The 17,345-nt window shown below is 38.0% G+C and overlaps 1 protein-coding gene across 1 annotated transcript; it reads left to right on the top strand.

The window, feature by feature from the left end:
* Window positions 1-569: 569 nt before the first annotated feature.
* On the top strand, window positions 570-15,375 carry gpr137c (G protein-coupled receptor 137c). Its single transcript, XM_084921188.1, has 8 exons — window positions 570-1,294; window positions 8,045-8,094; window positions 8,400-8,507; window positions 8,660-8,798; window positions 9,471-9,620; window positions 11,088-11,213; window positions 11,305-11,429; window positions 11,518-15,375. The coding sequence occupies exons 1-8, from the start codon at window positions 920-922 to the stop codon at window positions 11,798-11,800; spliced, it is 1,356 nt and encodes a 451-aa protein (XP_084777314.1). The 5' UTR covers window positions 570-919; the 3' UTR covers window positions 11,801-15,375.
* Window positions 15,376-17,345: the final 1,970 nt, after the last annotated feature.

The raw sequence follows: 17,345 nt of genomic DNA, 5'->3' as shown, positions 1-17,345 counted from the left end.
AAGAAAAGAAAAGGAGCTGTGACTTCTTGAAAACAAAATAGAAAAACAATTACAGGCTACTCTCTCTTTTTTTTTTAGTTAACGTAAAGCTAGCATGTGCGTTTATATTGAAACCAAAGACGTTTTGGTGCCTCTGACTTTTTCCTTTACCCAACTTTCAGCCAACAGTATCTATCTGTTATCTATCTATCTGCTTGCGAGAGACACCCACTGGCATCCCTGAACCAAACACATTGTGGAAGGGTTTTGACTTGAGCAAATCACCAATCACACGCGCGCAGGGGGCGGAAACTTCCGCAGCTGACATCATCGTCACCCAATGAAGAAAGGAAGTTCTGGAGGTAGGGCGGCCTGATGAGCCAATGAAGCGGCGTTCTGATAAGGTGGGCGTGTCACTGACGTTCACTTATGGGTGTTCGGAAACTAGCTACAACCTCCGGCTCAGGAGTCAGATGTTTTCCAATAAAAAAAGGCTGGTGAGGAGCCAAGATGGCGGCCTGCGAAGAGCCAGTTTCCCTGTTAATTGGGACCGAGGGGGCGGGTCTGTATAACTGCATCACAGCTGATCTGGAGGTTTCCCCCCCCTCAAGTTGTTTTTTTGCAGAGAGCAGCTTTGCAGAGAATCACAAGGGGACCTCTCTCTTGTTTTCTTTCTCCTCTGTCTTGTTATTTTAACCTGGCGCTTTAAAAAAAACTAAATCCAGCCTTTTTTTTCGTTTTCAGACCCGTAGCGAATTTAAAGCACAGCGCAGTTCCACAATGCCACTTCTTTTCAGAATAAACTGCTTTTCTCGCAATTTTTCACCCGCACCCCCTCGTCTTTTTTGTCACCCACAGTGAATTTAGCCCAGGTCTGACCCACTTTGAAGTGTGTTCGCCTTCACTGCACCTCATGTGTTAGTGCGAGCCGCCGGCGGAGATGTTTTCGGCAGGAGAGGAGGTTCATTCCCAGTTGTTTACCTCACTAAAGGAGTCCTCCGGAGCTGCAGTCTCCCCAGCACTGGAGCTCAGTCTAACTGCCGTCTACACCGTCCTCTACTCCCTCCTGTTTGTTTTCGTCTACCTGCAGCTCTGGCTCATTTTGCACTACGGACACAAGCGTTTCAGCTATCAGAGCGTGTTTCTGTTTCTGTGCCTGCTGTGGGCAGCGCTGCGGACGACGCTCTTCTCTTTCTACTTTAAAAATGTGGTGCAGGCCAACCAGCTGCAGCCTCTGGCCTACTGGCTGCTCTACTGCTGCCCCGTCTGCCTGCAGTTCTTCACCCTCTGCCTGCTCAACCTCTACTTCACACAGGTAAGGCTGTGTGTGTGTGTGTGTGTGTGAGAGAGAGAGAGATGTACAGGGTTTGTATGAGATACCAGATTTCATAAAACTGCTGACACTGCAGTTTTCCCTTCTTTCGGCCCTAAATGCAAGCATAAGCACTTACAGTTGGTCAGGGATGCCTTTATCCACCTGTCTAGTGCAAATGTCAGTCACAGGGGACTGGAAAAACACATCATCAGTGAAGGATCCAGTGCTCTTAAGGTCTTGTGCTGCCAGTTTGAAAAGTTTTAATAACAGACTATATGGATGTTGCCACTATGATGTCACTAAATCCTGTCTTTGAAGGCTTGAGCTGAAGGACATTGGCATGCTAACTTTTTAAACCACATGTTACAAACACTGGGTGTATATGACCGAGACACTGAGAGGAACTGGACAGTCAAACGGTAGGTAGGCCCAACCTAAAGAGAGCCTTCTGGACTCTAAAGGGGAGCAAAATACATAAAATGAGCATCATGTTGGATTTTCTAAACTAGATATTAACACCGCAAACTCATCCAGAAAAGCCTATTAGGAGTAGCTTGAAGTTCTTTTCTTAACTGAGCGGTTGCTGTTATATTTTAGGCCTGCATATAGAACAAAATGACTGTTTGCACCAGAAATTAGTGAGGGTGGTCTCTACGCTTGGAAAAACCCAGAAACCATTCAAATGGTCATCAAAACAAGTCTTTATTGATATATTCTGAAGTGTCGAAACTGGTCATTGAGAGTACAGTGGAGGTCGTCAAATGTTGTCTCTATGGGGGGGAAAGAGGTATAACTGTGCTGCAGGTTTAATAGGGTGATTGGACAGCCTAGAAAGATATTGGGTTTGCCTAAAGACAGAAAGACTTACCAGGTGAACCAGAAAGCACAGATCACAAGACACCTGTAGAAAGTAAGAGCTACATAGAGAGGACAGGCACGAGGTTAACGGTATGTCAAAGGTTTTACAGATAATACATCTTCTGTGTGTCATGAATTCAGAGCTGCATGATAGTTTATCAGATTCAGTAGCTCAGTGTTTGCTTTGTATTTCAATAAACAAGTATCACGTGTCTCACATAGACATACTTGTACATTATGAATACTTTTTAGCGGAATGGTGAATGGTGCTCCATTGCACTGAGATCTGGTGACGAAGACACAAGTTTAAGAGTAATTCGGCTTTGTCACATAGTTGTCCTATTACAAAGCTTAAATCGTTGTTATTCTGGTGGAAGCAGACATCAGAAGATGCGGACGGTGTGGTCATAAAGGAATGGACATGGTCAGCAACAATACCCAAGTTGGTTGTAGCATTTTTAACAATGCTCCATTGGTACTATGGGGACTAAAGAGTGCCAAGAAAATATCCCCACATCATTAAAACCCCATCACCAGCATGAATGGTTGATAGAAGGTAGGATTGAGCCATGTTTTCATGTTGTCTACATCAAATTCAGACCCTGTTATCTTAAAGTTGGGGTAAAGACTGGAGTGGCACTCGATGTTTGTGCTGGAAAGTCCCAGCAGATCAGCAGCTTCTGAAATATTCAGACCAGCCTATATGGAAACCAAGAATCATGCAGCATTTAAAGTCACTTTCTTTCCCATTCTTAGATACATCCTCACGTTTACACTTTAGTACAAGGGTGGGGAACAATAGACCTCAAGGGCCGGTGTCCTGCAGGTTTTAGATATCACCCTGGATCAACACACCTGAATCAAACAACCAGTTCATTACCAGGTCTCTGGAGAACTTCAAGACATGTTCAGGAGGTCGTTTCGCTATTTAGATCAGCTGTGTTGGATCAAGCACACATCTAAAACCTGCAGGACACCGGCCCTTGAGGCCTGGAGTTGGACACCCCTGCTTTAGTAGGTCGTCTCGATCGTCATGCATGCCTGTATGCAGTGAGTTGTTGCCATGTGACTGGCGGATGAGAGCAGGTATTCTTATTAAAGTGGCTAATTAGTGTAAGTGGTCATTCTCAGATGTAAGAACATTTCTGATTGCAGAAACCTTACATGCGGAAAATACATGTTCTTGTATATTTGGTTTATTAAGCTTTCTAAATTGTTTTTGTTACTTTTGGAGAAACTAAGGCTTGCAGTTTTAGTTGTTATGCTAATAAGCCTAAACACACTTTATGCTGAGCTAAGCTAATCAGCTGCTAATTGTAATGTCATACTTGGCCAATACTATTACTGCTACTACTAAAAATAGTAATAGTGGTATTCCATCAATACTTAATGGATGGATATAAAAGTGTCTTCAATCTTATTATTGAAATATTTGTCATAAAGTGACAGTATCAAAGCTATCACTTTGATATAGCCAGTTTTTCATTACGTGGTGTCTAAAATAGCAGGGGTTCCCTCTAAAAATGTATGCGCAGCTAAATAAATATGGCCAGTGTTATCACCATTGGCCTACATGTTCTGGGCGGACTGGTTTGAAGCAGTTTGGGTTGGTTTTGAAAGCTTTGCAAATAGACTCGGTTCATGTCCTGGGGTGAGAGAAGGTGGATTGCATTTGCTTCTAACCTCCATTAGTGTTTCCTGTGCAGTAAGTGGATTGGACTCAAGAAAATGTCCCTGTTTGCTGTCACGGACGCAGTTGTTTAACACCTGCCCGTGCCAAATGCATCTACGCATGTTGGGATCGTCACATGACTGGCCAGCCCAGTGAACAAACATTTCCAGCTTGTGGTTTGACGTCTGGTCAGAAGCACCTCCACACTCTCGGCTGGTTCACTAATGTCTCATTTACATACAGGGAGAGTAAAAAGGAAGCCCATCCAGCTGGCTAAGTGGAGGTTTGGTAATGAAACCAATGGTGTCCTATGACTGCTGATTAGTCATTGTTGCTTATATGTAAATGCACACAAACTATGCTCCTTTTTAATATGAATAAAATTAGCTTTACATTTCCTTGTGTTGAAATAACAAAAATGAATCATGTCACATATAGTTTTGTTTTGCTTTGTTGTTACTATAGATTTAAATCTAAATTTAAATATACCCATGTTGGAATATCATGTGACAGGCCAGCCCAGTGAATGAACATTTCCAGGTCTGGCCAGATTTGAGTAATATATCTGAATCATATGTTCTTATAGTGTATACAGCTCAAACTGAAAGCTCTCTCTGCAGTAAACTATTGCAGGCTCAGTAATAGCAGAAAACACTTTTTGCTCACTTCTTCTGTTTGACCATCATTGTTAAAGCTGCTATAACCAATATCTCTACGCCAGCGGTGGCTCAGCTGGCCTGCATGTAAGCAAAGTTACTCACAGCAATGAAGCATCAAAGAACTCAACTGTGCTTTGTAAAGAATTGAAGAATTTTACGAACTTTCAGCTTTATTTATTTTATTTTTTGTAACAAGCAAAGTGACAGAGTTAGCTGGTAAGAATTGGAATTTGTGGGTTGCGATTGCTTATTGCTTGTTTTCTGCATTAAACTACCTTGTGACAATTTGCATGAATGGATATCAGAAATATGGCTTTGGTTAATATTAACTCCCAGACAAATATTGTCTTGTGTAAATGGGACAAAAGCCAAAAATACTGGAAATCAATGGCAGACACTTACTGACACTTACTCAGGGTTAACTGGAAGTGTCTTCACTAACCATGTGATAGTGACTCATAAAGGGTCATTTTGCTGACTATCAAAACCCACAAAACTATATCGTTTACTGTAAAAACTGTTAAGAAAACTCCACACTTAAAAACATGAAACAAAATCTTATTGTTATTGAAAAATGACCAAACTGATAAATGTCTTGTCAAAAATAATGAAATTATTATTCTTTGAGTCCAGGTATGGACCTCTTAGGGTCGTGACAAATGCCCCAGGGGTACTGTAACATTTGTAATTGAAATATTTAGCATTTTATAGATTTTAAAACTTAAACCTGCTAATATATAATATTCTTATGAAATTATGTAGCATAATAGGAGGAATTCAGATCATCTCACCATTAAAATAAGGTCCAAATTGAGAATTCTGATCCAGTGATATAATGTTTATATCCCAGCATAGTGAATATTTTAACTTTAGGTATTTTAATTATGTTTTGATGCTAATACTTGTGTATTTCTACTTTTGCAGAGTCATTGCTTTTATTTAAGAGTCTAAATACTACTTCTCCATCTTGCAAAGCAGTTCTTAAACATAAAGCAGTATTTAAAAATGTGTGTTGTTTCGCTTTTCATGTTAGAACTCCTGTATGAGAGCACAGAGCTGCACGCGAGCCTAAAAATTGTACCCAGTATTTTCTATGCCGATAGACTGGCATTCATTTCTCAGCAAATACTCTGACTTAACTTGACTTCGTTTCTGAAAATGCATTAAAAAGAGCTTCATAGTATCATCACAGACCTTTAGATCTGCAGGGCTTTACTATTGAAACACATGACTGATTCTTTCAAACAGTATTCAATGATTTTTTTTTTTTTTTCCACCTCACTGTTTAATGTTCACTTGCCTCTTTAGCTGAGGTCTGATATATTATCATGCAACTGCTGTGTGACATGCATGTGTGGAAATAGTGTCTTTCTGATGAGTTAGCTGTGACTCCTGGCATGTGATGTACTTCCCATTATTATACATATTTTTTTCTGCTTCCTACAAAAAGTGTAATGTAGTGATGAGTTTCCTATGCTGAGAGAAAACACAGAAACAAATTGAACTAATCTCATTGTCTACTTATTAATAAAGACAAAGTATTGATAAGTGGACATTTTATATAGATAGTCTTTTATTTTTTTAATTCCATAACATACATGCAGAAACATAGTGCACATAAAGTACACACCCTGGTAGTCATCTGTTGCCTTGATGCTTCATTTCTAGGTTACAAATTACCTCCTCCTGGCCTACATTCTCACACAAAAGGCTCACTGATAATGTGTGTACGTGTCCATGTGTGTGTTTAAACTCAGCGTTGACTGGGTCAGTGTCCTGTGTGTCCAGTGCAAATGTAACATATAGTAATGTCAGAAATGGATTATGATTTCATTTAACGTTGCTCAAAAGCAAATGTTGGCGTTTCCCTGTTTGTACCTCATAATCGCTGAATAAAGACTGTTTTGCTAAATATCTATGAAAAGGGACTCATTCCAAGGAGCGAGTGAACTTGATCAGTGGATGTCGGTGTTCCAGCTTTTGTACCTTTAAGCTGGACTTGGGCACAGGTTAATGTTTTTTAGGCAGCTACTGATAAGATGTTGGCAACAAGGCGGCTGAGAGTCAATAGCTTGTGTAGTGCAGGTCTCAGCAGTTTATTAGCTTGTTTTTGTGCTGTGTGCGGCAGTTAGCATAGCATAGCAGCTAACATTATTTTATTTCATTTTTAGCTGTTTTACTGTTTAAAGAATATTCCAAATTTTTATGATGTTACAAAAATATGATTGTCACAGGTGATGAAGTATTTTAACGGGTACCTTTTGTGAGTTCCTATGTTTAAAAATAATTTAAAATTAGCTTATAAAATTAGCCAGAGCTGTAAAAGTCAAAGACATGTAGGGGTGGGGGGCTCTTTAACTTTCTGTTGTTGTAGAGAGTAATCGACTAAAGTTAAGCTGGGGCTGGGTCATACTGTCATGCAGTACCAATTTGAACCATAAGAGTTAAACAGGCTAATAATTGGGAGCACATTATGTGCACTGGTGGTACATAAATGTAGGTAGAGAACAAAGAAATATCAAAAGTTAGAAGAAAAACAGCACACATCACCCTTAGTGGTGAAAATGTTATTAACCAGTGCACACGGTAACTGAAAAAAATGCCTTTAAAGACCAACCTGAAGAACTTGTCTATGTTTTGTGTTGCTACTCTCTAAATTATATGATCAGTGTGTTCTGTTGTGTCAATGGAAAAAAAAAAAAAAAAAAAGATAGCTATAGACATATTTTTCATTTACTCATCTGCGTACAGCAGAGCAGTTAGTTGTTGTTATTAGCATTTAGTTTCTGGCTAACATCTAGTTCGCCTTTACAATGTGAATGTTGCAATTTGATAATATTTAAAGCAACATGGCAGTCTTGCCAACCAGTAGAGGTTTTGCAAATGCAGCTGTAATGGCTCTGCTTGTGTCAGAGAACAGTTTTATTGCTCCATAGGGACAGTCTGTGATAATCAGTGAGTCATAAAATGCCCAAACATACAGAAATGTAATTTCTAAAGTCAACAATATATAAAAGAAAAGCACACAATGTGATCCTGTCTAACCTTCAGCTAGAAAGTCCAAATTATGTCTTACTAGAAAAGCTAACAGTGCATGGATTAAAAGACTTGCCATATGTCCATATATCTGTTAGTGGTTTCTGTGGAAGTAACATCTTTGCCCCTATGATGTTTTTCTTTATCTTTGGCTCAGCCAAAAGGTGTCACTATAACTGCTCTAAACTCTGTTTTAGACAGATTACTTTTTTCTTGGCTCTATATAATATAATTGACAGTGGGTATCCCTAATATGGCTGGGTCAGGCATAGATGTCTAGCTGTGAACACCGAAGCCCCACCTACCTGTTGTTTAAATCATTTATTTGCGATCATTGGGGCAGCCAATGAGAAGAAAGTCAGCTTGAGGGGCTAAACTGAGACATTGGCTGAACTGAGGGGGCTACAGCATGCAAAGCTATTATACTAAATGTCAATGATAACAGTATGGACTGGAAGTACACTGTTAATGTACAGTATCTGCCCTATAATTGTAATAAAAGTGATATCATTGTCTCTTTCTCAGGTGATGTTTAAAGCTAAAGCCAAGTATTCACCAGAGCTCACAAAGTACAAGTAAGTCTCTTTTTAATCTGTAATATTTCTGTTTTTAAGTAAACTGCATTTAGTTATGCAGTATTCCCTTTAACCTTGATTATTTAAGACAGAATTCAGAATAAGTCATAAGATCCTTCTTCTGCTTATGGCTAGAGTCTCGCTTTTGTCTTTCTTATTCTTTATATACACACACACACACACGTGCGCGCAGATGGATTGCAGCTTCAACACTATGAATATTAATAAGTTGTTGTGTGTGAATAACGTCACATTTTTGGCCGTCCTTTTACTGCCTGTCTGTATTTGTCTGTTTCCCTCTCCAGGGTTCCCCTACGTTTGTTCTTCCTGTGTCTCAGTATATTTTTCCTGGTGGTGAATTTGACTTGTGCACTGTTAGTGCAAGGAGCTCTTGAACACTCTGAATCCCCGAGGTACACAAAAACCTTTAATCAAAACAAAACAGTCAATTGAATGTTTTCTACTTACTTGAAAATAACGGAGAAAACATTCATTCATGGCACAGTTTTAATTCTGAATTTTATCCCAGTATTTAAATACATTAGCATAACCTCTGTGTTTCCAGTGATGGGAGTGTCAGACATGCAGTCTTGGCCCGGGTCCTGATCAACGACAGTCTGTTTGTGCTGTGTGCCATATCTCTGGCTGTGTGCATCTTCAAGATCGCCAAGATGTCATCTGCCAACGTTTATCTCGAGTCCAAGGTAGAAGGAAAAAAAAGAAAAGAAAAAAGCATGAATTGTTCAGCTGCTTTTTCTTTAGATACACTGATATTACTTTCTTCTAATCAATAAATACAGTTAATACTCAACAATGTGAGATATTAGGAATTAATAATTTTGATGCTGATCATTCAGTGTCTTCAGATCATCCACTTTCCAACAGCACTGTTTGGGAAGTGAAGAAGACTGTAACCTGCATATTTTCGTCCCATCTGCAGGAGTCTGCCATTGTTTTTATGATATAAACTGTCTTTATAACGTAAAAAACAATTTCAGGGAAAAAAAAATATGATCAGCTATTCTGCAACCAGCCACATGGGGGCGATTGAGATATTTTATCCTCCTTTCCCAAAAGTCCCAAAATTTGAAATGATTTTACACTACCAAAGTATAAAAACTATAAAGTAACCTTTACACAGGGAATAGTGAATGAATGAACAAGGTGCTTCTCTGAACACAACCTTAGAAATCCAATGAGAAAATATCATATCTCTCCTATAGTTCAATCTTTGGCTGTAGTCAGACATTTCTGTCACGCTAAAGCATCTGTTGTACTGGTGGATCACATCGGTGGCCCACATCTGACAATACATTACAGGAAAGCTGGCCGGCTGATGCGTGAGCTTGTAATAAGCACAGAAATTCTTCCTTTAGGGTACATCCGTGTGCCAAGCGACAGCCATCGGTGCCATGGTGATTCTCCTCTTCATGTCCAGAGCCTGTTATAATCTGGTGGTGGTGGCCCTGACCCCACAGGACCGATTCAGTCCCTTTAATTATGGCTGGTACAGTGTTTCTGATCAGGTACTGTATCATGTGTGTTAAGTTATAGATATATCGTGTGTGTGTGTGTGTGTGTGTGTGTGTGTGTGTGTGTACGCAGACAGTCCATCTAAGGAGATTTGGGAAGATGATACTTAATGGGGTAAAGGGCTTTGTTTGCTATAAATAACTATGTGTCTGTGTGAACTGACCTACATCTGAGTTCAGGCTTTGAGATGGACAGAGCTTTTTAAATCATTCCATTGTGTATTTTGTGGGCAGGTACTGCACACGACAAAAAGTAACAGATCTCTAACAGGAGTGTAATCTGATATTATTTCTTTAATCTGGCAGTCCGATATTCTTCTATCCCTTTGTGTAGCGTCTGAGCACTTTCAGTTTACATCACAAGAAGATATACGCATACACATAACAGACAACAATTGTGTGAATATTATTATTATTATTATTGTTATTATTGTTATTGTTATTATTAATGATAATGATAATAATATGTATTATTTATTTTGGTATTTCTGTCTATGAAGATTATTTGCCACTAAATTACTAGCCAAACTATTCGATAAGTGTGTACTAAGTATAGCCCACCTGATATAAACCAAACCAGTACTTGTTTCAGCTATTGTTTTCTCATTAGTTTTAAACATGTGCATTGCTGTCAATGATGATCAAGGTTGCCCTCTGGTGGATACAGCATGGAACATCAACAGTCAAAACATGGTTGAAGGGTTTTGGTTTGGTTTGGGGTTTTTTGTGGGGTGGTGGTGGTTCACCTCCTTTTTTTTCTTTTTCTTTTTTTTTTTTTTATATTGTAAATGCTGATAATGATAGATTAGCATGCACCTAATCTTGGCCGACAATATCATCCCATATTGGGTGCTAGAGGCTTTGCATGATTCATGAGTGATATTTGTCTGATAGAAATATGCTGTTTTAACCTCTCTCTTTAAGTTCCATGAGACCCCACCCATCTGTTCTAATATTACGTAAACAAGGAAAATAATTTTTTTAAACGTATGTTTATGAGATAATTAATAAAATTAAAACCTATTATTTTAGCTTGAGCTAGGAATTGATTAGCTTAGCTTAGCATACAAACTGAAAGGAATAGAAACTTGAGGTTTGGTAATTTGGTAAATATTTTTAACTGTTTCTTTTGTTTTGTTTTTTTGTCTACAAAAAAGGTACATGTGTAAATTTGTAGGTAGTTGGAAGCCATATTTTTAAATATATAAAGGCTAGCAGTTTCTCTGTGCTCCCAGTATTTAGGCTAAGCTGCGATAATTGCTACATGGCGCTAGCTACAAACTGTAACTTTGATATCAGAGTGGTATCCATCACTTCTCAGCCTTCTTTATTATTTCGATATTTAAATTTTTTTTTTTTTTTTTAATTATTATTATTATTTTTAATTTTTTTTTCAGTTACTGCCTTCAATATGTTATAGGTCAAAGAAAATATCTGTAATACAGTGTGTTCTTGTTAAAGGCTGACGTACAGGAGATCAGCGGTGAAGCCTACATTGTGTTTGGGATCATTCTGTTCTTCTGGGAGTTGCTGCCTACCAGCTTAGTGGTGGTTTTCTTTAGAGTCCAGAGACCCAACCAAAACCTGGTAAACTAAGAAGTTAAAAATACTGTCTCATGTGAACTTTTTCAAAAGTTGTAAATTTGAGACAAAACTTAAATATGTCTGCATCTCTCAGGCTCCAGGAGGCATGATCAACAGCCATAGTTTCAGCTCCAGGGCTTATTTCTTTGACAATCCCCGGCGGTACGACAGCGATGACGACCTGTCCAGAAGCATCAATAACAGGACTGATCGGGCCAGGTGGGCATGAACATTTGAAGTTAAAAGACACCATTTTTAAATCATGTTAAGCTCGTCGTTTAAAAAATGTGTTCTCTCCCATCCTCAGTCTCCTGTCCACCACACCCCAACCAGGAGCATCTAGTTGGTATGGCTCCATCCAATGTAATGCACCTTTAGCAGCAGGGGTGTCATCTGCCCAGCAGCCACCATCTTCCACTGCGCCGCTCCTTTTTGCCTATGGAAACATCCAGAGTCACCATCACCACCATCACAACTACTACTCCACCCCCCAGAACAACTACCACCATCACCATCACAGTAACTATTATTCTACGCCACAGAATTATCACTGCGGATCACAGACATATTTCACCACCCCACAGAATTAAACTGGTGGTCATAAAGATGAAAAAAAGAAAAGGGGGGAAAAAAGAAAGAAGAGGGACTAATTACTTAAAATGTTGTTGTTTTTTTTTCCTTGTCTGCATTCTGCTTAACAAACAGCGTCATAGCTTGTACTTGTACAAAATTTTTTCTCTGGACCAAATTGTGCATCATAATTGGTTTGCCAAATAATTTTGGAGAAATGTGGGGGTATAAGGTTGGCACACCATGACTAGCTTTTTGAAAGCCATCTTTAAACAGGAACCATGGAACAATTTGCAGCACTAGTGGCTAATATGCCTACAAATGAAGATGCTTTTTTGCTGTTTAATATTTTGGTCAATAACTTTTTGAGATTGGAACCAATCATCGACTGGGAAAAATCATCACCCTTTCCTGGTAAATTCCACTCAGACACTACTCATTTTGGCATATGTACGATAATCAAGCAGGTATGTAAGCTGAAGTGGCTAATCATGAATCTGCAACAGTATGACAGTGACGAATTCGGGACGTCTTGTCAAATTGTTTGGATAATGTGACGGTTTTTGCAATAGAATCGTAAAAATGCAATTATTTTAATTGGCAGTAGGCTAAGTTGGGAAAGGGCACAGCACTGCAGGTGGGCTTTTTCAAAAGAAGAACCAATTCAGTATTCAGTTATCGCACATTAACACCTCTGCACTTTTCTGAAAGTGAAATATTTCTTAAGCGTTATTAAATAAATGGCTACGCAAACACAACAAGAGTCATCAGCTGTAGCCATAGCTAAAACCTTTTGACAAGCTAGCTGCAGGAGAGAACGGTATGGCTAGCAGCTAACAAGGAAAAAATTATTTTGTGTGCCTGCCACTGTGTACTGATGTAGTTACATTTAAAAAAAAAAAAAAAAAAAAAAAAGATGAAGCTAATAAAAAGTTTAATTATCATTCCTTGTTTTATATGCCACACAGATGGTTCACCTGAATGCAAAAACAGCCTAATCAAATTAAACTGGCCAGTGCTATTTGGCTAATGGACTATGAACAGAAACCAGAAATCTTGTAAGCCTACACATTCCTATATATGCATATGCATACTTTTTTTTTTTTCTTTTTCTTTTTTTTTTTTTTTACAGAGATTTGTTCCCACAATTGAGATCTGGGAATGGTTTTTCACAATCCTCTTATGCTATAGAGAATGTTCTTGGGAAAGTTCAAACCTTTGTCATAATACCATTATAAGCTAGGCCATTAAAATCTAACCCTTTAAACATAGGAGTATCTCTTCACTATGAAAACTAAATTATGTACTTTTGCAAAAGACATTTCAAGATGTTTATCACTCTTAAGATCTAGTTTTGACAGGAATTAGCGTTTGCTAATTTGCCAGTGACTGTTGATTCAGCGAGTGCTAGGTCATACCGAGTGCTGACACTTTTGTTAATCTGTTTAGCAAGAAAATTAGCAGAGACCAAGAAAATTCAGGAAGCTAATGATTCCTTAGCTCCATGTGTTTTCATAACCAAGTCCTTCACCAAACAGATTGGCAGGAATCTGTTTTTAAAGGCAAATTTATTACTTTTGTTAAAATGTTTCCGTTAAATTGTACCACACAAACAGAAAGGTGTACAAAAACCTTGCTACTTTAAGTTGCTGAACCACTTCTTTACTGGCACGTAATGTTGGTTGGGTCAAATAAGTTTAGTTTTCAAAACTTGCAAAATACTGTTACATTTAAAGGTACTTTTTGTCATTACCCTCTGAAAAGTTAAATCAGCACTTTCACCACCAGGAGGCAGCATTTTAACAACAGGTGTACTGAATTAGGTTCACATTTCTGTTTAGCCACACCCTTGTGTCCTCAAGAGGCATCTAGATTGCCATTAAAACGAATGCATACTTAATGACTTGCCTGATTGACTCAGAGCGCCCTCTTGTGTTTGACATTGGTATTGCAGAATATGGGCTAGTTCAACTTGGCTGATATTACTTCAACACAAGTCACATATGTTGTGGACATGAAGTCATAGATTGATTCTTTAACTGGTAATAGGCACTTTTTTTTTTTTTTTAAAGAGTTATATGTCCAGGAAAAACCCCCCCAAAACAGTCAGATTTATATGTAGCAGCTGCATGGGTATCAACCTCAACCTCAACAGAATCAGCCCGGTTGAGGAAGACTGTTTAACAGATTATTGCCCGAGCCAGACTTCAACAAAATCTGCTTGGCTTCTAGAGAATGCCGATGTTGATGAAACTGCTGATGTTGGATACAAATATTTAACAGCTACATCCAGGCAACCTTGGACAAAATCATACAATGAAAATTTGTGAAAATGTAAGACTGGAGCAAAAATTCTATCACATATTCTTATGTGAGAAGAAGAATTAAAATATATCATAGCTTCATCTCAATCACAATCTCACATCATACATAGGAGATTATATCATCAATATGTGGCCTACATCCAATATTGGACTATAACTTGGCCCTTACTGTTCGTTTGGAAGGGAAAGGTTCGGTGAAACGTGACCAAAAACTTTTATGGTACCTAATTCTTTGCGAGCTGTGAGGCGACGATTTGCACTTAGAAAAGAAGTTCACCATCAATTTAAAAAAAAAAAAAAAAAAAGCTTTTCAGGGCCTGAATGTAGGTTTTTCGTCTCAAACCTTGTATTTTCTTCAGTAATCATCTTTATTCTGTATTTTACCATTTATCCTTTTGGAAAGGAAAACATCAGTGTGCCATCACATGTCGTCATATCTAGTAGTTTCATTCCTTAAGGAAAATATTTTTGCACAAAAGAAAAGGTTGAATGATGTTGTTAATTGTGTCTGGCTATGTAATTTCTAATTCGTGTGTGAAGTAATTTGAGTCTGTGTGTTATGCTTTTCTACATTACTGTTTATTCTACATTAATTTTTACTGTCTAACAGATTATGCAGTTAATTTTTTTGCCCCATTGTTCTTCATAATGTTTCAAATGTTCCAAATCTCATAACAGACTGCAGCCTGTAAGCTTCACTTTTAATGGAACCTTTTTGCTTTATGACCCGGGTCACAAATCAGAATCCCTCAATCTCTTCTGACTGAAAGAAAAAATGTTTCCACATGGTTTTGGAACACTTCAACAGACTTGTAAATGACCATGCAAACTTCATACCACCAAAAGGGGGATGGAAGCAAGAAAGTGTCTGTTTGGTTCACTTTTGTGGAACAAATTAGCAATAAAATCGTTTCAATTGCATTTCATGCTTTCCATCACTTCTTCAGCAGGTTATACTGGATATTCTGAAACACAGTGAAAGAAATTAAGTTCTCATTTTTCTTTTTGGCCCAGCTGTTCATCTGCAGTGGAGAATGCATGTTTCTGAAACGGTGCACAACAACTCAGTTTCCTATTTTCGTTTGAAGCTAGTAATACTTGTGTAAAAATGGTGTTTGCTCTTCCTGCTACAAAAAAGCAGTGATAACTGTTTCATGTTATGAATTGTTTCATCTGTGGCCATAATGAATGTAACCTACTGTGCAAGAGATCACTAATGATGTATGCAAGAAAAACACTACCATGTTTGAATAAAGGCCTACTGCACTGTTTTTAAGATGGAAATCGTTCATGTATAGAAGGTCCTCATTATGTTTGCTAACATGGATCTGACCAGTTCTGACTTCGCCTACGAGTACACACAGCAGAATTGACCAGCTAACAAGATTATGGAAATGATCCGAACTGAAGGTGAGATGTTAGCTATTCCTCAGAGAGCTGCAAGATGTAGCACCAGAAAACATATTTATTCAGCAGTTGAAAAAGTGTTAATTTAAAAACAAAAACAAAGGGGAAATCTTCCAAAACAGCTTTGATTTCTGATTAGATCTAAGTCTCATTTTCCCTGGAATATGTAATTTCTTTTCATGTTGTGCACACAAAAAATAACAGCACATTTTGGCTCATTTAGCAAATGTCCATTCTTTTATTTATTTATTTTTAAACTGATTTGCGATAATTGCAAAATGCAAGTTCAAAGTACACATTTGGCTCCTGAATTTACTTATGCAAAACAGACTGCAATATAACATGGACATAGCCAGTGTTACATCACCTATTGGTTACTGAAGTCTCGTTGTTTAACCCAGTGTATTTTCACTCAGCTGCCTTAACCTCCTAAGACCCAAACTCTTCCACAGTATGCATTTTTAATTTCTCTTTGATATTTGGGCATATTGGGGCCCAATGAATGTAAAAACAAAGAATTACCAGATTTTTTTTTAAGAAAAATAAGAGCCACATATGAGGATATTCGTTTAAAATTTTGATAGAACAGTAGCAGTATAATGTCCTCGTAAGTGGATATCAGGCCCTTGTAGAGCAAAATTGAGTATTTTGGTCTAAATAACCTAAAATGTGATGTCCACATATGTGGACGCCAGGTCCTAGGAGGTTAAAACTGTTTTTTTCAAATACTTTACTATGAATAACGTTTTTTAAATGAACTTAAGCTTGTTTTTCAGTAGACTTTTATACCACTTGGTTTTCTACCTGAAAAAAACAATTTAACCTATTTTAGCCCATTTAACAGAAAAACTTTTTTACTCGTTGATTAGTGTGTAATTATGTCTCCCAACAAACTAATGCATTCTCATAAACTTAGGATTAATCAATTAAAAAGACACAGGAGTGAGCACAGATTTATCAAAGTTGCCATGCTGCCCCACCATCTGGAATAAAGGAACCAACATGGACATCGCCGTTCCACCTGACTGCGTTTTAAGTATGTCACTGGAGAACAGCCATATATGTAGTGCACCTTGTAAGTTATTAATTTAAAGATCACAAATTGTAGGGTCTACCTTACAATATAAAGCACCTTGAGGCGACTGTTGTTGTGATTTGTCGCTGTATAATATTAAAATTGAATTGAATTATAAACTAAGATTATGCCAGCAACCAGTTCAAAACTAGGATTATGCAACTGAACTGGGAGGGGCAAGAAAACAGAATTTAGTTGACTGCTGTCTACTGACATCTAGTGGTGAGATTTTACACACTGTATTTCTAAAGGCACTTTTCCATTAGTACCTACTCCGATGGACTTGCCACGACCCAACTGATTTTCCATTACAACCCAGTGTGCATGCTTGTTGTTGTAGAAATGTGTCTGGGTGTCCATAATGTAATTAATACGTAACATGAATGCTATAACAAAGGTGGGTGGGGTGGAAGCTCTGGCCATCTTTTATATGCAGTCTGAAAATCTCATCCAAAATTGGGTGTTTTCTTTTTGTAAAACATTGTGAGATACCATTAATGGGTTTTAATGACTTAAAGTATTTAAAAAAAATAAGGCAGAGAGTCAAAGATGCATTTCCAGTGTTCCCAAGTTCCCAGATTTTCATAAATGGATCGATTAAAAACGAAGCTGGGGGGGCAAAAAACCCCACTCAGATTACACCTTTAACAAAAAAAAAAAAAAAAAACATAAAAAAACCCCCAAAACCCTAATGATTCTTCTTGGTAATTCCAAGAATACTATTTTGGTTTCTTGCTGCAAAGAGATTAAACATTGGGC

This window comes from Perissodus microlepis, chromosome 23, assembly GCF_051167445.1.
Source record: "Perissodus microlepis isolate ML-2025 ecotype Zambia chromosome 23, ASM5116744v1, whole genome shotgun sequence".
Lineage (NCBI taxonomy): Eukaryota > Metazoa > Chordata > Actinopteri > Cichliformes > Cichlidae > Perissodus > Perissodus microlepis.
The sequence above is the reverse complement of the archived record's forward strand: the minus strand, read 5'-3'. Positions and strand labels throughout refer to the sequence as shown.

Bases quoted from the DNA above. Each gene is read 5' to 3' on its own strand.
- gpr137c (XM_084921188.1), top strand. From the start codon at position 920: ATGTTTTCGGCAGGAGAGGAGGTTCATTCCCAGTTGTTTACCTCACTA. The intron at 8,508-8,659 runs GTACACAAAAAC...CTGTGTTTCCAG, and splicing joins GAACACTCTGAATCCCCGAG to TGATGGGAGTGTCAGACATG. The intron at 11,430-11,517 runs GTGGGCATGAAC...TCCCATCCTCAG, and splicing joins AACAGGACTGATCGGGCCAG to TCTCCTGTCCACCACACCCC.